Here is a 27405-nt window from a genome sequence, read left to right on the forward strand (position 1 = left end):
ATCCCAGTAATGAAACATATTTCATATGAAGAAAGATAGAGAAAATTAAGTTTACAGACTCTTGTATAACGGATACGAATCAGGTGTATAAGCTTGTACAGGGAATGTATGATGCAACCACTGAGCCTATCTTTCAGTTCTGGAGCAATAGGTATGAGATACGAGGAAATTCTTTAAAATGTTACCCTAGAACATGCCTGAAATGTCTGAAAAGAGAAAGAATTTCTTCACACTTGGTGCGGTGAAAGCATGGAACGAGCTTCCAGAAGAAGTGGTGCGTTTCAGTCAACTCTCTCAAGAATAGGTTGGATACACTTTGTCTTTCAAAAGATGTAATGTACAACTACAAAGCTGGTGTGTAATTTATGTAACTTATTTATGAAATGGAAGTCATTTTTAATTATGAATGTGATTTATGAAATGAATCTGCTTTCAAATTTTGTTTATATCATTTTTGTTTTTGTGTTGTTTGAGTCTGGAATAAAGGATTTTATATCCTGAACCAGAAAATGTTCAATACATTTCAATAAAAGGAATTATTTTAACTTATCTTCTCTCGGCGACTGTAAACATGTAATAACTGGTAATAATATACATTTAGTGATCCAGTTCTTATATATATATATATTGCCATGTCCATTGATTCAGCCATAACAGGAGACATTGGTTTATATTGTCTTACAGAATTCAGAAACACAGAATTCAATCAGAGGCATTGTGCTTTTATTTTGTAGGTCAAAATAAAAGTGTCCAAACTGGAGGGCAGCTCACCTCTCAAAGTTCAAGTAATGCTAATAAACATAAATACATTTCTAGTTCCATTTTATAGTTCTCATGTTTTAGTTTTGTGACTGAAATTTGAGCAAAAAGAGTGAATGCATGATATTGTTTACTACAACGTTCTTGCACACCAGAACGTTTCTTATAGGCAGGTGTGAAAACTTCCAAAAATCCTTCATCAGGTAAAATAAAATAAAAAAAATAAATCCATCTTGAATTTAACCTGATGAAGGTCTGAAGCCAAGGGATCGATAGTGTGCAGGATTTATTTGTTCTCTTTCCTATAAAATAGACATTTTATTTCCCAATATGAAGGACTAAAGGGCCTGTTTACTTTAACTCTTGTGGCGAAATTCTGAATCCTGATTTAAAAAAAAAACTGGATCTAGAGAACCAAAGTTTTTATTAACCCTGCAAGGTATGCCCAGATTCCCAGACAAATGACAATATGCCTTGAGTAACCTGAGTGGTGCTCCTCACCTTCACTTTGCAGCAGTACTTGACTTTCAGCTGCTTCAGCAGGCCGTCCTGCAGCTGCAGATCAGCGCTCTCATCCTTCATGTCCGGCTGCAGGGAGGGACTTCCCATGATCCTCTCGCTGTCGGGGTGAAACAAGATACATTCAACAATTTGCTGCGATCTGTCCGCACTAAAGAATGCTGAAGACATGTTGCTTCATGTCGAGGGAAAGAAGAAAATCCTGTTCTCTGCAGATTTCAATAAAAAGCTTTGTGATGACTGGAAATATAATCTTTGAATAGGTGAGTACAGTGCAGTATACCATTCCCCAGAAATGCTGCAGCTGAGTAACAGGATGCATCATTCTTATAATTATTATCTATAATATCTTATAATGATTTCATTTTCATAGGAGATTTGCACTTATTTGTATGAAGAGTTGTGTTGCAGTATATGTGTCATATACTGTATAAAGTCTTTTTTAGGATGCTGCTTTACATAATCTGGGGGGAAACATGACCTGATTTAAGTTTTTCCATTTTAGCCTCCAGAGAGTGTTGTGCCGCAGTTTATTTTTGGTCTGCCAAATGTGTCGAGCACAGCACAGTTTTTGGCGTGGCCTGATTCAACAAATAATGTCAGCAGTGCTATCTGCTTCCCTGACTCAGCTCACCCTGGTGTTGTGCTGGGGTGTTAGGGATCCTTTCAACAACATATCTGTCTGCACCATCTGTGAAGCCATCTCCGCTGTCTGTGGGCAGTCGAGATGTGTTTTCAGATCATTGAATGGAGGCAAAAATGCATGCACTGATTCTGTGGACGTTGTTTAGCCTAAGCAAACGGTTGTATGTGCAGATGCCTAAATAAGCAACCACTACATCACGGTGTAGTTTACAACCTGTTTGATTGTCTGGCCACTTGTGTTTTCGTCCTACAAGGCGTTATCCACGTAGGTAATGTATACACAGAAAAGGTCGATTTCCAACTAGGCCTCAAAAGCCGCAGGTTCACAGCATGTTAATTGGTTAGTATTTTAATTAATTGCACTATCTAAGGTGGGTCCTGTGTTATTACGGTAGATTATTTTAAAGGTCCAACGTGTGGGAATTTCTCCCATCTAGCGTTGAGATCATATATCGCAATCAACTCTCTCGCGCCACGCAGTTCAAAGTACGTATTACAGCTACGGTAGCCTTCACGCTGTTTTCTGATGACGCTGGTCTCTTACTCTTTTCAATCTCCTTTTTCTTTTTCTAGGCGAAGAAGAAGACTCCTGTTCCTGAAATTTGGATTTTGAATACGTGTGGTCCTCCATGTTTCCTTCTTCAAACTTGCCGGGGCCGGGAAGCTACGATACCCGTTAGCAGCATTAGCAGCAGCTGTGAGTTTATCATGTGACAGTGAAAACGTGAAAGGCAGAGCAGTATGTCCTGTATGTCCCTTACTGGCTAACGTATTTCAAGATGGAGCATGAATATGGAGCGTCTACCCCAGTTCATGCAAACGCAAATGTAAAATTTCAAGCCAATAGGAATACTTGGAATTGATGGTGGTGATAAATATTCATGAAAAAAAGGACAAGTTTGTGAACGGGCAACAGAGATTTTGATAATGAACAACTAAACACGTTACACACTGGACTTTTAAGGGCATGTCTTGTGTGTTAAAATCGAGTCTAAAGAGCTTTATTACCACAAACAAAGTATTATTTCAGTACTGGCTGCATTGAATATTATGTGAACTTGAAGTTGACAGGGTACACACATTGGCCCTCATTTATGAAACGTATGTACGACCTACAACAGGCGTAGGACGGGCGTACGCCGATTCCTACGCAAAGCAAGGGATTTATCAATTTGAACGTGAGTGTAGGCTGCGATAAAATCTCACATCTGGTCTGAACTCGTGTACGCAAGTTTTCGAGTCAGTGTGGACTTGCGGTGCAGCATATAATCAGTTTAACAGGAGAAGGAAAAGTCATCAGTTGATCACTTATCAGTAATGGCAGATCTGGCTCTTATAGAGGACCTCTATATGCGGCGGTAACAGTGCACACGTATGCGCACGGGCCACGGTGGAGCGCTCCATCGGATTGATTAAGGGCAGATGGCTCTGTCTTGCATCAGCGATATCACCCATACACGGCAGAAGAAGTCTGCAACATTGTTTTAGCCTGTGGGGTTCTGCACAACATCGCGCAGGAAAACAGGGTGCCATAAATGTAATGATGGAGCCAGATGACCTGATGCCCAGAAACCAGTGTCCAGCACAGCTCCAACTGGGGCTATACGAAGGAGACAGGATATTATTCCTCGCTTTTAAAAGATATAGTGTTATGTTTGGCAATGATACTCAATACAGAAAACATGACGATGCACAACATTTTTATTTATTCTTCAGGTTTTCGTTTCTCTTTTAAAGTGTCATTAATTGCTTGTTTTTCCAGCCCCTCAGGAGACAGGGTTGGGGTGGTGGTCCAGCACGGGGCGGGGGGCGGAGGACACACGCTCTCCCTCACAGCTGTTTCCTGATTCTGACTCATGAAAAACACACGAGTAAAATAAAAGACACTGCATAAACTCCGCTACTGTGTGTTTATTTAAATATAGGTACACCATGTAGGCCTAAGGGATTGCAATATAAGCCTGTATATTACTATTAGGACTACATATACATATGTCAAGGATGCATAAATTAAATAAACTTCAGCTGGAGTCCGATTTACTACGTCAACACTGTTGACTGCATCAGTGATCTCTTTCCATTCCGCATTCTTTCTACAGCCTTAAATCCCAGTTTTCAGGCTGCCAAATAGTACACACGTTAGTGCAAATGAACCTGAGATATCAAGGTTTCAATCTCCACCTCTGAAAAGTGCCGCTTCTCAGCCGGATTACGACTCACCATGTCGTAAATTGTAGGGGCGAGGCCTCAAAACCCAGAATATATTGGGCCGTGATGTTTAAATTACGATCGTTTCCAGCCGCTGCATTTATCAATGTACGACCATTCTTACGCTCTGATTGGTGTGATATGAACGTTTTAATGAATCACACGTGAAGCCTGTCGTAAGATGATTTCTGCACTCATATTTGTGCTGGTTTCGACGTTAGGTTGATAAATCAGGGCCATTATGTTTATACAGTAGGGTGGGAGGTGGGAGGTGGGGGGTCTGTAGGGGCCCAACATTAAGATTAATATGGCCATGCAATGCCCCAAGAAACTAGCAAAAAAGTGGTGTTATTCTTCATTTTTCTCAATGCAAACAAACCTTACGACATACATCTTTGAAAACATCTCACAAATATAGTTTCAAGGGTTAGTAATTCAGTAAAACAGCTGGTCACGGTGAGAGCATTTGTTGGGGACTATTTTCAGCGGCGGGTTATTACACATTTGGTGCTGTAGTGAGTTTTCTGTGGTGATGGCGTGTGTAGGATTGAGTGAAAATAAACTACAGTGTGTGTGTTCGTGGTTATAAAGGAACATGTCAGCCAGTGCAACAGTGAGGCTCACTGATGTGTTTTTAACAACAACGGAAATCTAAGGCACAGAGGAAAAGAAGATTGCAATACTTGTTAGTAGATACAGTGGGGCAAAAAAGTATTTAGTCAGCCACCAACTGTGCAAGTTCTCCCACTTAAAAAGATGAGAGGCCTGTAATTTTCATCATAGGTACACTTCAACTATGAGAGACAAAATGAGAAAAAAAAATCCAGAAAATCACATTGTAGGATTTTTAATGAATTTATTTGCAAATTATGGTGGAAAATAAGTATTTGGTCAATAACAAAAGTTCATCTCAATACTTTGTTATATTCCCTTTGTTGGCAATGACAGAGGTCAAACGTTTTCTGTAAGTCTTCACAAGGTTTTCACACACTGTTGCTGGTATTTTGGTCCATTCCTCCATGCAGATCTCCTCTAGAGCAGTGATGTTTTGGGGCTGTCGCTGGGCAACACGGACTTTCAACTCCCTCCAAAGATTTTCTATGGGGTTGAGATCTGGAGACTGGCTAAACCACTCCAGGACCTTGAAATGCTTCTTACGAAGCCACTCCTTCGTTGCCCGGGCGGTGTGTTTGGGATCATTGTCATGCTGAAAGACCCAGCCATGTTTCATCTTCAATGCCCTTGTTGATGGAAGGAGGTCTTCACTCAAAATCTCACGATACATGGCCCCATTCATTCTTTCCTTTACACGGATCAGTCGTCCTGGTCCCTTTGCAGAAAAACAGCCACAAAGCATGATGTTTCCACCCACATGCTTCACAGTAGGTATGGTGTTCTTTGGATGCAACTCAGCATTCTTTCCCCTCCAAACACGACGAGTTGAGTTTTTACCAAAAAGTTCTATTTTGGTTTCATCTGACCATATGACATTCTCCCAATCCTCTTCTGGATCATCCAAATGCTCTCTAGCAAACTCAGACGGGCCTGGACATGTACTGGCTTAAGCAGGGGGGGACACGTCTGGCACTGCAGGATTTGAGTCCCTGGCGGCGTAGTGTGTTACTGATGGTAGCCTTTGTTACTTTGGTCCCAGCTCTCTGCAGGTCATTCACTAGGTCCCCCGTGTGGTTCTGGGATTTTTTGCTCACCGTTCTTGTGATCATTTTGACCCACGGGGTGAGATCTTGCGTGGAGCCCCGGATCGAGGGAGATTATTAGTGGTCTTGTATGTCTTCCATTTTCTTAGAATTTCTCCCACAGTTGATTTCTTCACACCAAGCTGCTTACGTATTGCAGATTCAGTCTTCCCAGCCTGGTGCAGGTCTACAATTTTGTTTCTGGTGTCCTTTGACAGCTCTTTGGTCTTGGCCATAGTGGAGTTTGGAGTGTGACTGTTTGAGGTTGTGGACAGGTGTCTTTTATACTGATAACAAGTTCAAACAGGTGCCATTAATACAGGTAACAATTGGAGGACAGAGGAGCCTCTTAAAGAAGAAGTTACAGGTCTGTGAGAGCCAGAAATCTTGCTTGTTTGTAGGTGACCAAATACTTATTTTCCCGAGGAATTTGCAAATAAATTTATTAAAAATCCTACAATGTGATTTTCTGGATTTTTTTTCTCATTTTGTCTCTCATAGTTGAAGTGTACCTATGATGAAAATTACAGGCCTCTCTCATCTTTTTAAGTGGGAAAACTTGAACAATTGGTGGCTGACTAAATACTTTTTTGCCCCACTGTACATGAATTGTTGGTTTTGGTATTTTAATATGGTTTGTTGTGAAGAAAACATATTTTATCCACAGATTTTACGTCCACTGACCTCTTGTAGCAGTTGATGATCCAGTCCAGCAGAGCGTACAGGTCCTTCAGCTCCGTCACCTGCGGCTCCAGCTTCTTCAGGTGCTGCCCGACCACTCGGTGATAACTCCTCACGTAGGTGCTGAAGACTTGAAAGCTGGGTGGGTACGACCATCGCAGCTCCTTCTTCACCTTCTCCAAATCCTCCACGATGCTCTTACCCAGCAGGGCCAGATGGACTGCCAGCCAGGAGGCGTTCTGCTCCCTGGGCTCCAGGTGAACGCTCTGCACCTTCGTCTGCACTCCCTCCCCGACCGCCTCCCTCCAGGCCTCCAGCCAGCCGCCCTGCAGCCCGCCGGGTTCCTCTGCTCGCCTGTCCTCCTCTTGGATGATGCGTGCCACGGGTACCAGCAGCCCCTTGTTCCTGGAGGGAAGGGAGTTGGAGTCGCGCACAATGTTGTTTACTTTGACCCTCAGGTTTCCGTAAAGGAGGTTGAGGTCTTTTTCCTTCTTGGCCAGCTCCAAAGGGGAGTCCTCGACACACCGCTCCCGTTCCTGCTGGAACTCCTGGCGCAGGGCGAGCAGGTTCAGGTGAGCCTCCTCCAGCACCTCCGTCTCTATCAGGTTATTGATCTGCATCACTGGGAGAGAAAAAAAGAGAAGATGGCCAGCCACTTCAACTGCAGAGCTTAAATGTTACAGAAACAAAGAAGTGAGAGAGAGGCAAGGGAGCGCACACACTGTTAATCTTTCTTTGCGCATTTGTCCTGTAAAACAATGTTACTCTCAGCAGACACATTCTCAATAAATCAGGAAGAAAGAACAGCACGGAAAGTCTTAAAGAGAAATCATTTGGGATTGTCAATATAACAGAGATGAATCCTCTTTGAGGCAGGATTTAGACACTGATTGTCCACAGACAAACTGAACCCCTGTGTATTGACACCAGAAATAAGATGCCTATCACTGGCTGCTTTTGTGGCCAAAACAAAGAAAGATAAGTTGAATGTACAGACAGAGGAAGAGACAGGAAAGGAGTTTGGGAACATTATGAGAAAAGGTTGCAATCATGTCTTTAAACATTTACTAGGTTGACAGCCCATTTCATTTGATGTTAACTGAAGAACACTCATGCAAATATAAGCAAATGGAAATCAAATCACAATATACCTAAAATGGTCAATGGTTCCTCTAAGTTCAAAAGCTTCAACCAGGAAAAATGTGTAATTTGTGGACTTATTTTGCCAGAACTAGTGTTCTCAAAAAATCTCAAATTAAATCATTAAAGCGGCTATAATTTATATGCTTTGAATGAAATGTGAATACAATATGGCAATGATCCATAATGTCTGTGTAAGTAGGTCAGGAGGTGGGGCCCATCAATCACCTGAGAGTTGCCACTCTTCTCACGCAGCTGCTCATCCACTGTTTCTACACTTCACCGTTGCCAGATCGTCTCCCATTGTTTAGCTGTCTGACTGTAACTTTACTGTTCTGGTTCACTACTCTTATAGCGTCGTTTTCAGAGAAAAAGCTGTATAAAGCCACTGTAGACTACCTGCTCAGCAGCAAACAGCAGACAGACATAGTTAAAGACTAGCTCCTTTCTTTTATATATATTTTTTAGTGAATTTTAGAGGCTCTTTTATATTTATTTATTTATTCACCTGTTTTTTTTCACTTTTTCAGATGTTTTGCACAAGGACTGCATCCAATTTGGTTGTACATGTACAGTGACAATAAAGACTATTCATCTTCTAAAAAGACAGATATTTCCCTCAGGAGTTGTTGGAGACCAAAAACAGCTAAAAGAAAGAGAATACAGCTTACATTCATCAGGTGGACATAAACTACCTGCTGGATGTGTAACTAAGCAACCGCTTGTTTACCATACCAACTTAAAGGTGACGATATGTCAGTGTTGTGTTCCCAGCTTGTACCTGCTGCCCACAAGTCGCCATAAAAAAATAAAAAGCAATCATTGCCAGTTGAAAATTTGGAATGCTGAAACATTACTAAATGGAGTTATAAAAACATGTTAGACTGTACCTGACAGTGGTGTGTGGGGTATTTCTGGCAGCGTGTACGACTCCTCTAACTCTTCACACACCTCCTCCTCCTCCTCCTCTTGCTCCTCCTTCCTCTCCTCCAGCGAGCCTTCAGAGACGAGGACGGCTGCCTCCAGTTTGCTGGGTTTCTTGAATTTCAGGCTTCGGCGAAATGACGCTCCTTTTTTCATGAGAGAGTCCCCGAACCCGGCCATGTTTGGATCTGATTGGATGGAAAACACAGTTTACATGTATGGTGACCAGTTTACTGACCCATACATGAATTCTGCTCTTTCTGTTTTCCCTCTATTGCTGTAGTCAAGCATGCTTGGTGTTGGGAACATATTGTCCAAAATCACTAAAATACTGTGTTGTTTGTTTTATACTGTGTGTGCTGCTGTCCACCACAGAGGTGCATAGTAAGCTAATAAAACTTCCCTGCTGTGGTGTTGATCTTTGTTTTGCATGATGTATGATATTGAACCTTTAGCAGATATTAAACCATGGATAACCGACAATAGGCCTTTTTTTTTATAGCAGACATTAGCATAAAAAGCACAGGTGTAATCAATAAAAATGGTTCTGTGCCATATAGGTACCTCATTAAGCCATGTCAGTGAGCCAGCATGCACAATACCAGTACTCAACAAATTTTGTTATTAAATACACTCTTCTCAATGTCAACGTGTTGACAGGTTGAAAAGGTATGTTTCCACGGGAATTTTGGCAAATGGCGACAGTAATACCAGTACTAGGGTTTTTACTTTCAGAAGCTTATCTTCATGTGTCTATTTCTTGACAGATGACAGGTGTTGTGGGGAAATCAGAGTGGAGGTCACCACTGCTTCAAGGGGGAAAAGCTGCATACTGTACCTTTAAAATACGTGATATGGCCAAAAGTATGTGCACACCTTTCTCCATTACATTTTTTGTGCATTTGGTCTGGGGCTGTTTTTTTACATGGTTTATTCCAAATTAAGGGAAATCTCAGTGCTACAGCGTACAATCATTTTAAGATTGAACGTTTATTCTTGGCTCTGCAGTGAAAACATCTCAAAGTCTATTAGTTGTCAACTTTTAAACTGACCTGAATAAGAAGACCTATAGGCAAGCCTGCGTAACTTTTGTGTCTACATACTTTATTTGGGTATCTGCATGCTTTTGGCAATGATGTATGTACAGTAATGGTGAACAAAAAAACAAAACAAAAAAAGATCTAATATCAGCAGCCAGCCCAGGAGACCTATTGATATGAAAAAAATGGTTTCAGTATTAAATGATTGCTTTACCTGTCTTTGAGCGTGTCAGACCTTTGCCTTTCTGTGCAGCGCCGTCGCTGTCGTCTTCCTCTTTTTTGTAGAAAAGGCCTCCGATGTTCTTCAGAGATGTGACCGGAGAGCCAGCACTCAGACCTGACAGAGAGAAACAACGTTTCTCAGCAAACCGACTCCAAAGTTTTTCTTGTTTCACTATCTGATCTCTGTCACGTCAGTAAGAAAAGAAATCAAACCTGTTGTTGTGTTTTATTTCGATTTCAGTTCACTTATTTACATTTATATGTGGGTGCATGACTTGCAGTGTTTTGTCCTACAACTAAACCAACTGAGGAATGCACAGATTAGGTCTTGATGAAAAGTGACAGGTCAGTTTGGCTCAGCTCCAACCGGCTCCAACTTTTAAAAGCGAAAGTCACTGGAGAGTTTGTTCTTATTTCTGCTGACAGAGATAATGATTTGTTTCAAAAGCCACAGGACTTACTATAACACATATGACTAAAATGGACTAATGTAACCTTGCTGAATGCTGCAGAAATTTTCAAAATGTAAGGACTTGCAAGTAAAAACACTTTAAAACAGTTATTAAAAAACTGCTCATGGTGCTTTCTAGCCACTATCTGTTCTTCTTTTTACTACAAGACTCGAGTCTAGAAAACATGTGCTTTAAAATAAATTTGTCCAATCAGGAAAGATTAAGATGATGATGTGACTCTCTCTCTTTGTATCTGGGGTTACTTCTAGCCATTGCCTCATTTTAAAGTGTAACAAGCCCACAGGGACTGAACAAACCAAACATAATGGCTTCTTCCACCAACTTGCACATATTTTTTTTGTTGTCTTGAAAGCCAGAAAGGAGCACACGCTAAAAAATAACACAATGGTCGATAGGTCGATCCTAACCCCTGTGTTACTCGCAGCCCATCACACTAGTTTGCTGTTTATTATTATCTTGGGGATGTTTGATGTTTTTGGTACTTTATCTCCCCGCTGTTTACACCAACTGAAGCAGAACATAGAGATTGGCATGGGGTACTTTCCATAAAATTATCTCTCAATGCAAACCAAACCAGCTATTAGGCTAACTGAAATCAAACCATGCCAATCTCTAGGTATGGTGAAGGGGATGTGATGATGTGGGGGGGCTATTTTAATTCCAAAGGCCAAGGGAACTTTATCAGGATCATAGTATCCTGGATCCATGAAATAACTGGCCTTTAAAAATAAACATCTGCCTGCCTCTATGGGAATTTAACACAGGGGTGTACTGACTTATGCCCCCTGTATTTTAAGGAAGAACATTTATTTATTTATTTATGATACATTATTCATTCACAAAGAAAATTGGTGTCCTTAAAAGTTGGATTTTTCCAATTTGTTTTAATTAAGGCATTAAGATCAATTTACAAAAGATGATTTTTTTATTCCTCTTTTTAGTCAACTTTAGCATGGGTTATAAACTTATGAGTGCCACTGTATGTATGTATGAATGTATGTATGTATATTTTTAGTGAAGATAAATATTGCTCGTCTTTGTTTTTTTCCTTAACTAGAAAAACTAGCTTTCTTGCTCTTTCTGCACTATATTCCCACACTGTTGCTCTTTCCACCTGCACATGCAGTATCACCCACACCTAAATGGAAAGAGGTCACGCAGGTGTTAAAGGAAATTCTGGGAAATGAAGGCAGTCACTAATTTAAAGAAAATCACAGTAGAGGAGGCAGGTTGAGGAAAAAAATAGTACAAAAACCTACGTATCTTACATTAACATATATTTCCAGTAAGCACTTATCTCCTGCTCAGTTGATAAGAAGGCTGAAACGTGTCATTACATCCTGGAACTGTGCTTCACAAACAAGATGCAAACAGCTCGTGGGACATTTTTAGGCCAGATAAGCCGGCACGCACAAAAACCAAATGCTTCTGACCCTAAAAGGACATAGGACTGTGCCTGCTAGGGCTGCACAATATATCAGGGTTTTTTTTTATCGTCATCGCGATATCAACTGGCGCAATAAACACATTGCGAAAGGCTGCGATATACCGCAAAAGACAGTCAGACATTTTTTTTTGAGTTGGTTGAAAGAAAATATCCATAGGAAACTGCACTTTAAAATGTAACTGTCATTCTTTTTTTTAGTGGGGCCTTTTATATCCAATTCAATGTTCAGTTTGTTCAATGAAAGAATGTGGGAAATGATTTCCTTTCGTTTGTTTTAAATCCAACAAGCAAGTTGTTGTCTTTTGGCAGAATACTGAAAGCAGCTGAAAGGCAGAACTGAGTAGACATTACTATCTGTTTATTTAAGTAATATCGTTATCGCAATATTCAACAACGTTATCTTAGTACCTGCCTGCCTGCCAGAAGATTTCATGACAGCCAATGACGGTACTCACTGGGAGACGGAGGCGGTTGTGACCCCGACTCGTTGCCAGTGGTGACCTTTGCCCACTTGCCTCCGGACGACAGCGGGCTCTTCTCGGCCGCCCGCAGGATGCTCCTCCTGAACGACTGAAGCATGCCCAGCGTCTCCTTTGTGCCGCCATTGCTCTTGCGGGACACTCTGTCCTCTTCGTCTGGGTTTTCAGTAGACTTGTCCATCATTTGTGACTTCTCGTGCTGTTAAATATGAGGAACATATTGAGGAAACAGCATCAAATGAAAGCTTACAGTCGGCCTGCACTCAGCTCTACGGAGGAGTGTGTGAAACAGCAGTTTAAGGTGTGTTGCAGGTTATTGTGGTTTTGAGTCAGCTGGGACAGGCGGAGCGGTTTTGTTTACAGATAACATCCCCGCCTAGCAGTGCAGTTCAGTTCAACACAGAGAGTGAATGACATGGACTATGTTGTAACAGCAGTTACATGCTGTACTCAAGGACTCAAGGGCATAATGTCCCAGCATGCTTTTTTGTCCCCCTCACTTTTATATATTTTTATTTCAGGTTGATTTTCTTGAATGAAATCTCCCGACACAGTGTCCTCCGACTGTCCATCTAATAGAGGAGTTCATTCAAATGTTGATACATTTGTCCTAAAGTCCCCTTCTCTTTTAATAGTGCGCTCAGACCTGTGAACGTAAGCAAACTTCAACTTACAGTAAACTTAAAGGGCCAGTTCAGATCTTTTGCGGTGTGGTTGTATGCAGACTGATCTCATGAAGTGGCGTATGTATGACACGCCAAATCATATGCCATTTTGGCGTGTTATCAAGACGCATAATCACTTTTTAGTGTGTTTATCAACGTCGTTTGGCCTCCATTGACTTACATTACTTTGCAATTGCATGTCAATTTACGCCGTAGTGAATAGTATGAAAGGCCAAAAATCCACGTAGGGAGGTTGGTCGGGGAGGTGAATGGGTCAATCACCCAGGAGACCGGGGATCGTGTCCCGCGTGTCACGTTTCCATCGTGTCCCGCGTATCACGTTTCCTAAACCCAACAGTTGCTTTCTTCTTTTACTAAAGCTTGTATTGTAAGCTTCTTTTCCTGAACTCAACCCCATTCTTCTTTTCCTAAACCCAACCGTGCCGTTGTTGTTACGTGTCCCATTATTGTTTTCCTAAATCCAACCGTCCCGTTGTTCTTTTCCTAAAGCCAACCCGAGCTCCAAATGCAACGTCCCGTTCTGGCGTAAACATACACGCGGATAGCTCCAAATGCAATGTCCCGTTCTGGCATAGACATACACGCGGATAGCTCCAAATGCAACGTCCCGTTCTGGCGTAAACATACACGCGGATAGCTCCAAATGCAACGTCCCGTTCTGGCGTAAACATACACACGGATAGCTCCAAATGCAACATCCCGTTCTTCTGCGTAGACATACACACGGATAGCTCATGATGCGTACAGATAACATGCGCCACTTGGCTTTAGAAAGTAGCGTGTATGTTTACGCAAAGTCATGATATCACGTTGTTGTATGAGCTTCTTCTCTATAGTCTATACTGTTAGTTACAGTAGATGGCGGTCGGCACAACAACAGTTTGGAGAAGCAGGCAGGCGTACCGACACGGAAAATAAGCAATGTTCTGCTGCGGACACAGGAGTTGCTGCTCTACCCCTGCCTCCATCGGTCAGTTAGTTTGTGTTATTGTGTGACTTTAGTGAATCCCAACTAACCCCTTAAAACACAAATACTACAGTAATAGGTTTAATTTATTTCAAAGGAAAGTCCACTAACTTTTGTAGTTATTATTATTAGCCCAATAACATCCACGTCTTTTTATTTCCACTTATACAGAACAAAGGCTGAAAAATCATTATTTTCCACACATAATCAGATAGATTATGTACTAACTTGTTCTAGATCTTCATGAAATATGATGCACAAACTTTTTGCTACTTTGTTTTTGTTTCAATTTCTAACTACTTACTGTACTTGCCATATTTAACATTTGTATATCTGTGTAAATATTTAGTTTCTCCTGTATAAATAAAGGTTTTATTCAGTCGGTCAGTATTTTCCAATTCCCCCCGATCTGCTGGTATCCAAAGCCCAATATGACGTCCTCAAATGTCTTGTTTTGTCCACAAACTCAAAGATATTCAGTTTACTGTCACAGATATGTGAAGAAACTAGAAAATATTCACATTTAACAAGCTGGAATCAGAGAAGATTCAGTTTTTTTGCAATAAAAAATGACTTTAGCCGATACTGTAATACTATCACAAAAAGAAATGAGGTAAAAAAAAATTTTAAATAAATACTTTTTTACCTAAATATTGTTTATGTTTTTTTCTTTCTAAAATGTGCAGTGTCTGTCACAGGGGGCCGATTCTTCACACATGTATTGAGGACTTAACAGAGCATGCACATGTTTAGAGTGAATCAGGTGATTTGGACGTGTAACAACTATCTCCCCTACTCCTTAGCTAAACATTTTAGGAACATTTTACTGTTTAAAAAAAAAAAAAAAAGATACAGATTTCTTAATTTTTTTGTAAGAGAATTGAAAATAAAAGATGGAGATTAACCATTATTAGCCAAGCAGCAAATCACAAAACACAACGGCAAATAGGAAAACACGATAGCAAATATTAAAACACGACAACAAAAGGAAAACACTTCAATAAATCATAAAACACGGCAAATAGGAAAACACGACAGCAAATATGAAAACATAACAGCAAACATGAAAACATGACAGCAAACAGGAAAACACGACAACAAATATGAAAACATAACAGCAAATAGGAAAACACAACAGCAAATATGAAAACACAACAGCAAATAGGAAAACACTTCAAATCATAAAACACAAATCATAAAACACAACGGCATTAACTTCTACCGGAAAAGGTAGGGCCTATCTAGGACCCTCCTGATTGGACAGACGGACTGTCTCTCTGTTAAAAGTAGGCGCGTCTCTCCTTCCTGTTAAAAGTCGTGTTTCCCTATTTTCTGTCGTGTTTTCCTATTTGCCGTTGTGTTTTCCTATTTGGTGTTGTGTTTTATGATTTGCTGTTGCGTTTTTCTATTTGCTGTTGTGATTTGCACTTCAGGGCCACCGTACTCTGGTCATTATGCAACACACAACAACGGTGTAAATATCAGCAGATATGTCATTATTAAATGACATGTCACTTTAAACTCTCAAAGATGTGACCGATGCATAAAAACTGTGCACTAAGTGAAAAAGTTACAGGCTCATACTGCATGTTGAGAGAGAGAGAGAGGGAAAGTAAAGCTGCTTACCTGCGTAGCTCAGGTCTCTGGCAGCTTTCAGCTTCCGCTCTTTTATGTCCTTCACTCTGAAACTTTATGCTTTTACTTTATCTACCTTTACGGTAAAGTCGGGTTAGGAATTTACCTGGAGGAACCTGTTCTGAAAATGGGGTTGAAAAGAAAGCTTTAAAAGAAGGGCTGCCAGTTTCAAGAAAAGCAAGCAAATCACATGACAAGAGCTCCCTGCCTCTGCTGTGATTAGCTAGTGTTTGGGAAAAAACAAAGAATGAGTTAATGATTAAACAGATATCAACTGAGTTGTTTTATTGACAGGATTTGTGATCCTAGTAAACATTGTTGTACTTAAAATACAAAAAAAGATTACAGTTTATAGGTACTTCACAGTGCGGGGTGGGGCAGGGGGGTAGGTCAGGTGATGCAAGGCTTATTTACAGGTAGATTAGATTTCTTACCTGGAATGTGGCGTTAAAGCATGTGACCATGCTGCATTTAAGAGCCCCCGTAAATTCCTGTTTCCAGGTCGTGAGTCATAAATTAGGCCTAATAATTACTTAAGTAAAAGTACCAGTACAACAATGTAAAAGTACTCCATTGTAAGTTCAAGTTATCCATTAAAAAGTGTTCCTAAGAATCAGAAATCAGAATCAGAAAATGATTTATTGCGAAGGAAGTAACACTTACAAGGAATCTGCCTTGGTGGTTGGTATACATACATAAATGTATCAAGATGAAATAAACAATACATGTAAATGAAATGATAACATATATAAACAAATACATACAATATAGCTGTTTTAACAATAAGAAATGAAGGCTGGTGCAGGATGTGCAAAACTGTTTTTTTATCAGAAAATTAGGTATCAAAATGACCCATTCTGCAGAATATATGACTGTATAATATTAGACAGTCAGAGTAAATACATTTACTTATTTACCGTACAATTTTGAGGTACTTGTATCAGTGTCTAGTTGAGGTCCCTTGTCAAGTTTCAGATGTAGAATAATCTAATGATATCTGATACTCTGACTCAAAGGGGCCATTTGTTATGCAGAATGAGTACTTGAACTTTCCATATTTTAAGTACATGTTGCTGATAGTCTGAAATTTTAAAAGGGGTTTTAAATGCAGGACTTCTACTTGTAATAGAGTATTATTACATTGTTGTAATGTTACATAAGCAAAAGACCTGAGCACTTCATCCACCACTGTAGATCATTAATACCGGTGCATTAATATGTTGCTGCTCGAGGTGGAGCGAGTTATAACTACTTTATTTACAGCTAGCTAGTTTAGTCCTGTGGTTCCCAACCTAGGGGTCGGGCCCCTCCAAAGGATCACCCGATAATTCTGAGGGGCCGTGAGGTGATTAATGGGAAGAGAGAAAATAGTTCTGATAGGCTACACAAATCAGTTTTCATTGTTTTGGAAACAAATACATAATGTGTTAATATTGGAGTCTTGAACTGTTTATATCTGAGAAGTTTAGATACAAAATGACTCTGCTAACAACTCATAGACGTCTGAAACATGACATGGGGCTCCAGTTAGACATTGTGTTTTTTGTAAGGGGCCACAAGCCAAGACTATTTGGAACCACTGGTTTAATCTTTAACAATGTGTTGTATGTTATAAGCTTATTTTTCATGTAAAGATTATCCTTGTCAGATGAATGTAATGACTAAAAAGTACAATATTTCCATTCTTTTTTGAGAGGTAGAAGTATTCCAAAGTTCTCAAGAAAAAAAGCTCAAATTAGAATTATAAATATGATTTTGTGTAACAGGATTCTTGACTTTCTTATTCCTTTAAGCACCACTAGATCACAGAGCTGCATACAAACCTAAAATAAACCTTCAGTTGTTGATAATGCCTCCCTGCTTTCACTTGCACTTTGCCAGGTCATGTCAAAGTGTGCCAAAGTTGTAATGACACAAAATACAACATGATGAATGTCATGCAGTTTACCTCCACTGGAGGGTGATATGTGACATATTTATTGGGGATGAGCCAGAAAAAAATTCTTGTGCAGTCGTGGAGGAGCCTCTGTCCTCATCTTCATTTTTTTTTTTTTATTGCAGGAGAGAGAAGTTAAATGAAGTATGTGGACAGAAACATTGATATTTGTATTCAGCTGCTGTTTAAAACAAGGTCAGACATCTGCTGCAGCTCCATGGCCCAGAAAAGGTCAGCAGTGAACATTTCCGGGCAGAAACGAGTGGCATCGTGACCAACTGCTCCATCTTGTGTGTGTGTGTGTGTGTGTGTGTGTGTGTGTGTGTGTGTGTGTGTGTGTGTGTGTGTGTGTGTGTGTGTGTGTGTGACATACAGTACAGTGACAGATTTATAGAGACACAGGAGTGAAACGGTTACTGAGCTGCTATCTAAAGTGTCAGCTACAGCTTATCTATCCATCCATCCATCATTCCGTATCTTCTCTGTCTTCTATTTCTCCAGACCTAAATCAGTCCCAAAAGTCTCTAGTGAAAATTGTAGGTGAAACCTTACAGTACAAAAGGATAACACATTGGATTGGAAATTCTTGTTTTCACAATTGCAATACAATCTTTTACATGTATATGTAATCATTTTGAACAATCTATCACTTCGATAAGACTAAAGGCGTTTTTACATACCAAGTCCGTATTGTTTTGTCTGAAATTGTTAAAAAATAAATATGACCTCATGTTGTGTCAATCACATATAGACACCGACTTCAAAGCTTTCGCATGTCAATAAAGTTTTTCAGAACGTTTCCATAGCCTGAAGAGTTGTTTGACCACCATATCATTATCCAAAATGGCATCTGATAAGCTGACTCACTTCGCCACCTAGCACAAAACACTTTATGACAAACAAAGTAAAGAATACAGAGATGTGGACTTTAAAGACAGATTGTGGCAGGTGATTGCACAACAGCTTGAAATCAAAGATGGTACTGATCGCAAAACACAGGATGTACGAAAGACTGGACAACAGCGATTGTGCTCTAATGCCCCTATGCTAACATGCGGCTGTTCAGCAGGTATAATGGTTGCCATGTTCGCCGTCTTAGCTTTGCCTGTTAACATGCTAATATTAGCCAATTAACATGAAACACAAAGTACAGCTGAGGCTGATGGGAATGAACCAAAGTACTGGATAAATTTGAATGTTTTAGCCTAGAAACATCTCTAGACCACCCTAGCGGCAGCAAATGTAATTTGCAGCCAGGGTCATCTAGCAACTCTCCGTTGGCCTGCGAGCCGGAAAAACCAAACTCTAGTCAGGCCAATCACAACGTGTATAGAGTCAGTGGGCGGGCTTAACATAATGACGGCAGAGTTTTGACGGTTTTGCGTGAATTCCCTGCTACTTGAAAACAAAGAAGATGGCTGCTGCTGCTGGCGAACAGCTGTCTTTCAAATCGGCTTTGGCCGCGACTCTGGAAGACTTAGAGTTAAGCTTTTCTTTGAGAAAAGAACAAAGAACGGCACTGAAGTCATTCTTAAAAAGGAAGATGTCACCTTCTTCGTTGCTCTGGTTGGTTGTAGTGCTATCCTATTGCGTGCAGTTTATCCTGCCCCTTGGATTGAGCCCTGCCAGTGGTGAGTTCCCAGACCCAACATCTTGATGTGGGTCTGGCTTGTCAGGCTAAGAATGTTTACCTCATGGTAGCACTAGATGAAAAGTCAACATATCACCAAAGTTACAATTCATCCTGAGGGGAACATGAATGTGTCTAGTAAATTGCATGCCAATCCATCCAACAGTTGTCGAGACATTTCACCAAAAAAAAAAAAAGTGTCAACCTAATGGTGGCGCTAGAGGAAAAGTCAGGGGATCATCAAAGTCATTAGGATTTATTAGTTTATTTATTATTTATTAGTCACTGTTGAGATATTTTCATCATCTGTTGTTCTAAATGTCTTTAACAGACTGTAGCACATGGTTAGCTGGACCTGCACTTACTAGATTTTACCATCCTGTGCGTCAGTTAAAGTCCATTCATCTATTTATCCTTTCATTTCTATTGTTCTATTATTCTTCATGATAGCTGTGTCAGTATAATTATTCTCTTTAACCATCTACTTCCTTCTTTTGGATGATGGTACAGTATGAGTGGTTTTGCCAACATTCCAGGGCTTTCCACCATTGTGGGCGCAGCTCCGCCACACAACGGCTGCTTTCGAGCCCAGGCTTTCAGATTTGTGTTGCATAATGAAAAGGAAAACTGTGGCGTGTGAATGGTGTGTGTGTGCGCGCCCAGATGTCCATGAGCTTAGACCATGTTGAATGTCCAATTATCCTGCAGTGTTATAAAACCCTTTTTTGTTAAGCTGAGGAAATGAACTGAGATTATCTGATAGTGTCCGTTGCGTTGTTGTATTGTGTGGAGAAGAAAACGCAAATTAATGTTATCCCCAACCTCAGTCAGATATTTACTCCGTTTTTTTTTATTTTTTATTATTTCATTCAGACAGCAGTGTAAAAATGTACTCAATTTATTTATACATTACCCCCCTGAATACACTGTGAAAAATCCAACAAACACTAGGGGCACAGGATAGGCACCAAAATACAACAAGCACGTTCCAGCCAATCACCGACAAGATGGTTGGGGGAGGGGGTGGGCGTTAGTGACAGGGGGGGAGGGGAGAGCTTGCTCTGTTTTGTTTTGAATTTATTTGGAATGTCAACAGAAGTAACGTCATTTAAGGTAGGTATACTATCACTAAGGCTATCATTTGCTCTACTGTGTTATGCTCTCACACACACACACACACACACACACACACACACACACACACACACACACGCACACACACACACACACACACACACACACACACACACACACACACACGCACACACACACACACACACACACACACACACACACACACACACACCACCACGTCACTGCAGTGTCACCTTGTACCCATAGCCCTGGAGTAAAGAGGAATCGTGGTGCTGGTATTTCTCATTTAAATGCACAGACACTGACCAGGGCCGATAATCGGTCTATCCCTACATTTATATTTTTGTTACCTTTTTATATTTACATTTATATTTTCGTATACAAATTCGACCACTATACGATCATAATATGAGAGAAAACGTAGTAGTTTGGAATTTCGCACTGTGGTTCGTGAGAGAGCGGACGTCTGACCAACTTTCCATTAAAGTGCTCATTTTATGCTCATTTTCAGGTTCATAATTGTATTTAGATGTTCCAGATGTTCCAGATGTACCAGAATAGGTTTACATGGTTTAATTTTGAAAAAACACCATATTTTTGTTGTACTGCTCATTGCTGCAGCTCCTCTTTTCACCCTGTGTGTTGAGCTCTCTGTTTTACCTACAGAGTGAGGCATCGCACTTCTGTTCCATCTTTGTTGGGAGTCGCACATGTACAGTAGTTAGGTAAGGACTACTAGCCAGTCAGAAGCAGAGTATGAGGGCGTGCCCTAACAGTACCTAGGTAAGGACTACTAGCCAGTCAGAAGCAGAGTATGAGGGTGTGGCACGCTAGCAGCTAGGCGAGCATTATAATGTGTGTTACGAAGTGACCACGTTTACTTTCTATTGTAATAGAGCTGTTTGGAGCAGTTTGTGAACGGTGTTTTCTGTTGGAGATGGTAAGTCCCTTTGGGGGTGGACTTTGGGCTTTTTCACTTTGTAAACCTATAACATGCACAAAAAAGATATATAACACAATAAAGGAAAGGGAAAAATCCAAAAAGCATAATATGAGCATTTTAATACTGAGCAACTGTGGTTGTGTTTGTGTCCCATTATTTCAGAATAAAGCACTTTGAATGCTCCATCCATGTCGACTCCTGTGGAGTGTTAGCAGACTGGACAAGATAGAGAAGGTCACACTAGCAGAACAATAGTAAGGTGAGTGCGTTTCGGACACATCAGTGTTCAGTGCACATCACGTTTTATCTAGCTTCACTCTTTCAATTAGACTACAACTGTATGACCCTCTCCGTGGCTGTAGTTCACTAATAAAATTGAGAAAAAAAAATCTCATCCCCTCCTCGCAGTGTGCATTGCACAATACGTTCGCTCGCTGTATGATAGGAAAAGGCGTAAGTGTCACTTTCCTTTCTTTTCTCCCTCATCTGCATCCCCTATGTCTTCATAGATTGTGTTTAAAGTCACACTGGGTGTTCTCTGGCTGTCTACCACCAGTATTATAGTATGCTCTGAGAAAAAAATAGCCCACCACCTTCTCACTAACTGGTTCAGGGTGAATTTCCATTCTGTTTGAGGTGTCAGTCTGTCTATCAGGGTTTCTGCAGCAGAGCCTGTTTTATCCTTTCATTATCTGTCACAGCGACTGAGTCTAGGTTGTTATGCAGCATGCTAGCCACAATGTCGTCCAGGGTTGAGGAGTTATTTTCGTGGAAACAAAAAAATATATATAAAACACAAAACTAACTCAATTTAATGACCTCATAAACACAGGTTTGGGGGATTAGGAACATTTCAGTTCTTGCTCCCAAAACAAATGAGTGAGTTTCAAAAAATAGAAAAATCTTAAAGCTATAGCGTGTAATAATGTTATATAAATGTCTGTTACATTTGAGCCACTGCCAAATGAGTTGATACAATGCTAATAGAGTCTATCAGCTCCACAAAACTCTCTCTGTATTTCTCAGTATGGTTATGTTCAGCTTGAGTGAAGCTAATTACCTCTTCTGAAGAGTCCATCATGTTTTTTGAATCCTCTGTGTCCTCCTTGGTTACAAGTTACTGTGTGGAGGAGGGGTGGGGGGTGGTGCGCGATCACTGAAGGCTTGTATCATGTTGATGCACCGACATTGCTGTTGTCATAAGTTAGAATTCCCTATGGGGGAGACAGAAACTACACACTATAGCTTTAATCAATTGATTGCTGAAACCTACATCCAATAGGTCCTTGATTTAGATAGAGGTTAGTCTTGCATTGCCAGACCGTCCTCCACGGCGCTGCGGAGGAAGGTCTGCCTAGTCCACACAGCATTCCGGGATGGGAGAAAAACGTGCTCTGGTTTATTGGCATTTTTTTAAACCAATCACAATTGTCATGCCAGACGGAGCCCCGGTGTTGCTGCAAAATAGCCTCGGGAAGGAACTTGTTTTCCGTTCTAAGGTTGTTTTAGTCGTGCAACAGAAAACTCAGATTGGACAGATAGTCTAGCTAGCTGTCTGGATTTACCCTGCAGAGATCTGAGGAGCAGTTAACCATAGTCCTCACAAATCCACCAGAGGTTAGAACGCAGACACAAAGAAAGAGGAAGGTGACGGACATCCAGCCGAAAAAAAGGACGTCAGGCAGAATTTCCGGCGGCATCGGAACAATTCCGGAAGTGGAATGTTAATTATTATTAATGTTGCATAATAAATAAAACAAATGAAGATCCATGGATAGACATAGAAAACGATCAATTACAGTGCAACAGTTCACTGTTAGCACTTTTTTCTAAGGGCAACATTAAATCAACGAACTTTGTTATTAATAGTACATTAAAGGCCTGGAATAAAATTAAAAAGATTCTTCATCAGGAAATAGGGCTTCCCAGTCATATACATATTTGGAGCAATCCATCAATAAATATACAGAGCACGCAGCTTTACTGGGAAACATGGATAAAAGGTGGAATCAAGCAGTTGTCAGATGTCACAAACCACCACACTGTTGAACCATTTAGTGAATTAAAAAGCAAAGATGGAGAATTATTTAGGTATATGCAACTGAAAAACTGGATTACCTGCAATTTTGACTTGGAAAAGAACATTAGCCCTGACATGTTTAACATATTAAGCCAAAGCAACAAAAAAAGGAGGCTGATCGGCTCTATGTACAATTTACTGATAAGCATGGAAAGCAGAGATTATACAATAAATGCACGGAAGACCTAGGGGTTGACGTTAAAGAAAAATGGAAAGAAAGCATTATTATTATTATTATTAAATGCATGCCTTTTGGTACTGCAAAGGAATTAAGAAGACTTAGGAGAGTATAGAGATTTGGTTATCTAAGTATACTAAAAGAAAAATCATATTCTCTCCAAAAATGTGTATTTTTCAAGATATAGAGGGAATACGATATCCAACTTGTTGGCAGATACTTTTTTTTTCTCTTATCTTTAAAAAATTGATATTGCAAAATTGGAAAAATAAGGACGCACCTTCAATAGAGAATTGGAAGGCCCTAATGAAGTATTATCTGTGTATTGAAAGATCAACGTCAGAGGACAAAAATAAAAAGAAAAAATTTGATAGCTAATGGAGCCAAATTTATAATGCCCTCTAGAGCATGTCTTTAGAACCCCCTTTATTATTTTAATTTACTTATTTTTGTGTGTGTGTGTGTGTGTGTGTGTGTGTGTGTGTGTGTGTGTGTGTGTGTGTGTGTGTGTGTGTGAGCGATATCTGTGGTGAATGAGGACCAGCAACGTGCGGGTAAATAGGGACGGGGGTGGGAGAGGTGGGCGGATGGTAGGGTGGGTTGGTAGGGGTGGGTTGATATAATCAATAATAAGTATTGAGGGAAGCATAGTATATCAAAAATAGAGATTACATTTTGACGAAACTCTGATTTTGATAACATTTTGAAATCTGTCTTTATTGATTTATTTTCTTTTTGTTTCTTTTTGTTTTTCTTTTATTTTTTATTTATTATTTGTTGTCCCACATAAATTAATAAATATAAATTCAAAAAAAGAAAAAAAAAAAAAAGACAAAATCTCATTTTTACCTGGTGACCATCAATTTTGTCGACTATGACAACTGTGGCTAGCTATTTCCTGTAAGTTACCTTTATAAATTGGTGAAAAACGTTGCCTCCAGTTGACTTTGTTAATGCCCACATACATTATATTGTGCTACAAGACTAGAGCTAACGCTAAGAAGTTCCAGGCAAAAAGTGCACTGTGTTACTGTACATAGAAGACTTGTATTGCAGTCATTTGCTACCACTTCTTCACTCTGTAACATACTATGTTATTCAACTGGAAGTTAATGTGACACAGTCTCATCTCAGATCATGTTTAAAAAAAATGTTGATGAAGTGGGATTTTTGACATTAAAAGCATTTGGGAAGCATTAGCTGTGTCAAACGATAAAATATGGAAGAACAAAAAGAAAGTCAACAGGCAGATGGCAGGAAAGTGTCAGCTACGCAAGCAAAGTAGACACTGAGTGACTTTTCTTTGTCTTTATCTTTCTGGTTGGATTTCTGCTCCGTGACTCATTCTCTTTTTTACGTTTTCTCTGCTCAGGGGAGAGCAGAGAAGAAGAAAAAATAACAGGTGAGGTGAGTTTTTAAACATGTGCTGTCAGAGACGGGTTTATGAAAATGGATTTTGGGGAGAAAGTAGGAAAAGAAGAGACGAAAGATGAAGACAGACATATAGAGAAGATGAGCTTCAGAGGAAGGGAGGCTGACAGAGAAAAAGAGAGGGGGAGTGAAAAAAAATGAAGGGATGAGATGAAGAGAGAGAGGAATGTTTAGTAGAGGAACATGTTGAGGAGATATGGTTATATGGATATTTATGAAAATTGGGTTATAGGGAGAGTTGGGAGAGAGCAAACTTCTTTTTTTCGTGAAAATGTGTTGTTTACACCTGAATCTGACACCATTTTGTTCCAGTTCCCTAATGTCCTACACACAGTGAATATATAATATAGAGCCATGTATAATATAATAAGTAAAAACTTACCACTGCTTTTGGGAACTAGACAAATGTGTGTAATCAATAAAAAAATCAGAAGTCAGGATTTAGTCGAACGCGGGCAATGCTAAAGAATCAAAAAATGTTGAAGGGGCTTGCAAACAAATAAAAAATCCTTAATTAGGAGAACAGATCACAGGTATGACATAGTCATAGTTCAACTTGTGCTCGACCCAAATAGACTCAGTTAGTGAGAGAACATCACCGTTGGCAGCAGCATGATATGCCAACTATTAAAGGCTGAAACATGCTTCACCAGGCTGCACGTAGGCAAATGTGCAAGTGGCTCTACGTTTTTACGTCAACTTTCACACCTGCCTTCTCTAGTTCGGTTGATTCGCACTAGAGTTGGTTTGCCCCGTTGGTGCGGTTCGTTTGGGCAGGTGACAACGCGGCAATCGCACTCGGGAGCACACCATAAGCGGACCAAACAAGCGATTTGCTTTCAATAGAACTCTGGAGAGGTTCTTTTGTGGTCTGAACGTGATCCGACCTCGAACCGCACCAACTATGTACACTCCGCAAGTCTGAGCTAAATGTCTCCTGTAGTCAGGTATGTTTAGCTATCTGCGATGCGGCAGAACATACAAACTGTAGCAGCTTGCAGTGTTTCTCTCATAGAAACTGACAGCAGTCAAGCTCATGGTTACTCGCATCTCCGTGGTCAAACCAGCCGCCGCTAAAGTTGGAGACAGACGCCGGCAGAGCAGAGCCAAGTCTAGTCAAGTTTAAATAAAATGAGCTGCTTCTACCATGGATATGCAAGAAATATACCCTGGAAATCCAGAGTTCTCGCAAGAGCACAATTTGAATTTGCGCTGCGACGTCAAAGTCATTAGTAAACATTGCAAGATGGCTACGGATGAACACCAGTTGTTTGAGACGGCTTTGGCCGCTACAATGAACGAGTTAGACTTGGCTTTTTATCTAAAAGAGGAACAGAAGACGGCGCTCCAATCGTTCCTTTGCAAGAAGGACGTTTTTGCTGTTTTGCCGACCGGATACGGCAAGAGTTTAATCTACCAGTTAGCTCCGCTGGTAGCTAAGCGTATGGATACGTCACCCTGTGTATTGTTGTGATTGGTCGTAGTGTTATCCAATTGCGTGCAGTGAGATTTTCAAATGCATGCTTGGTGCCGCCCCTTTGAGTTGGGCCATTTTCATTACTCGTTGCCAGACCCTTAATCTTTCGGATTTGGGTCTGGATTTCCAGGCTACAAGAAATATGTACTAGTCCAGAATACAGGACCTTCTTCCTGTATTTACTTTCTCGCTCGCGCCCCAGACACATCTGGAGTGAACGTTCTTCCGTGGTTTGTAATGACGCATTTTGGTACGCTTGGATTTTTCCAGGAGTGAAATGAAAACGAACCAAGGGGAAACCTCTCCAAGTTTACAAACTCATCAACAGATTTGGACCAGAGCAAACAAACTATACACCCTTAGTCACGTTCTGCCTTGTGTGCATAACAGGAAGAAACAAACACAGAACTTTCCCCCAGGAGACTGGGGTTCCAGTCCTGTTTGACTTATAAAAGTAAAGAGTAGAGTTTTTTATGGGCTGAATAAACGCTCCTGTGGGTCGTTCCTGCCACCGCAAGTGGGGTTCATTTATGAAACCCTCCTCTGTGTCCCCCCTTTTGGGACAATGTGTCTGACTCCAAATAAAAGACCTATATATCCCCGCACATTCGATAAATTGGAATTACATTGATCCTAAGCAAGAGCCAAATAAGACGATAAGTCTTAACACACACCAGGGTGGGGGCCACTGTGTTATGTCTCGTCCTCATTTGCTCTCACGCGAAGCGGTACATTCTGCTCCTGTTTCACTTATTATTACTCAATGTACTTTGCTCGAGGCCACTGTGACCCTAACTATCTTATAGTTATGGCTTACAATAAGCATATACCAAAACACACTTGGTCTCTTATGTAAACCTTTTACATTCTTATTATATTTATCTGCAAATAGTAAGAACATTATTCTACAGAGGCTAGGAACAACCTAAATGGTTTTGTGGTTTGGAGAACTTGTTGGTGTGAAAGCGCCATTAGCTAGGTTTGTTGCAAGGGAAAGGGAAGGGAAAGATAGAGTGAAAGGAACTGGAGGGACAGTTTGTGGCGATAAACAGTTCCTGTGCTGCTCACCATGTTGTCAAAAGAGTTTTCACACACACACACACACACACACAC

General features: G+C 40.5%; 1 protein-coding gene across 4 annotated transcripts in view; it reads right to left on the reverse strand.

Annotated features, from left to right (window-relative positions):
• The window catches only part of exoc3l4 (exocyst complex component 3-like 4), a 36739-nt gene extending 21001 nt beyond the window's left edge, over positions 1–15738 (reverse strand). Inside the window, exons 1-6 of one of the 4 annotated variants that reach the window (XM_078276675.1) lie at positions 15514–15738; positions 12211–12424; positions 9828–9950; positions 8540–8761; positions 6513–7131; positions 1261–1378 (exon numbers count right to left, since the gene is read on the reverse strand). In XM_078276675.1, the coding sequence (XP_078132801.1) occupies positions 1261–1378; positions 6513–7131; positions 8540–8761; positions 9828–9950; positions 12211–12418 (1290 nt within the window). In that variant the 5' untranslated portion in view covers positions 12419–12424; positions 15514–15738. Of the gene's footprint in view, positions 1–1260; positions 1379–6512; positions 7132–8539; positions 8762–9827; positions 9951–12163; positions 12720–15513 lie in introns of those variants that run through there. The other 3 variants (XM_078276676.1, XM_078276677.1, XM_078276678.1) reach the window with 3 other exon arrangements.
• Between the last annotated feature and the right edge of the window lie 11667 nt (positions 15739–27405).

The sequence above is a fragment of the Sander vitreus genome, chromosome 20 (genome assembly GCF_031162955.1).
Source record: "Sander vitreus isolate 19-12246 chromosome 20, sanVit1, whole genome shotgun sequence".
Classification (NCBI taxonomy): domain Eukaryota; kingdom Metazoa; phylum Chordata; class Actinopteri; order Perciformes; family Percidae; genus Sander; species Sander vitreus.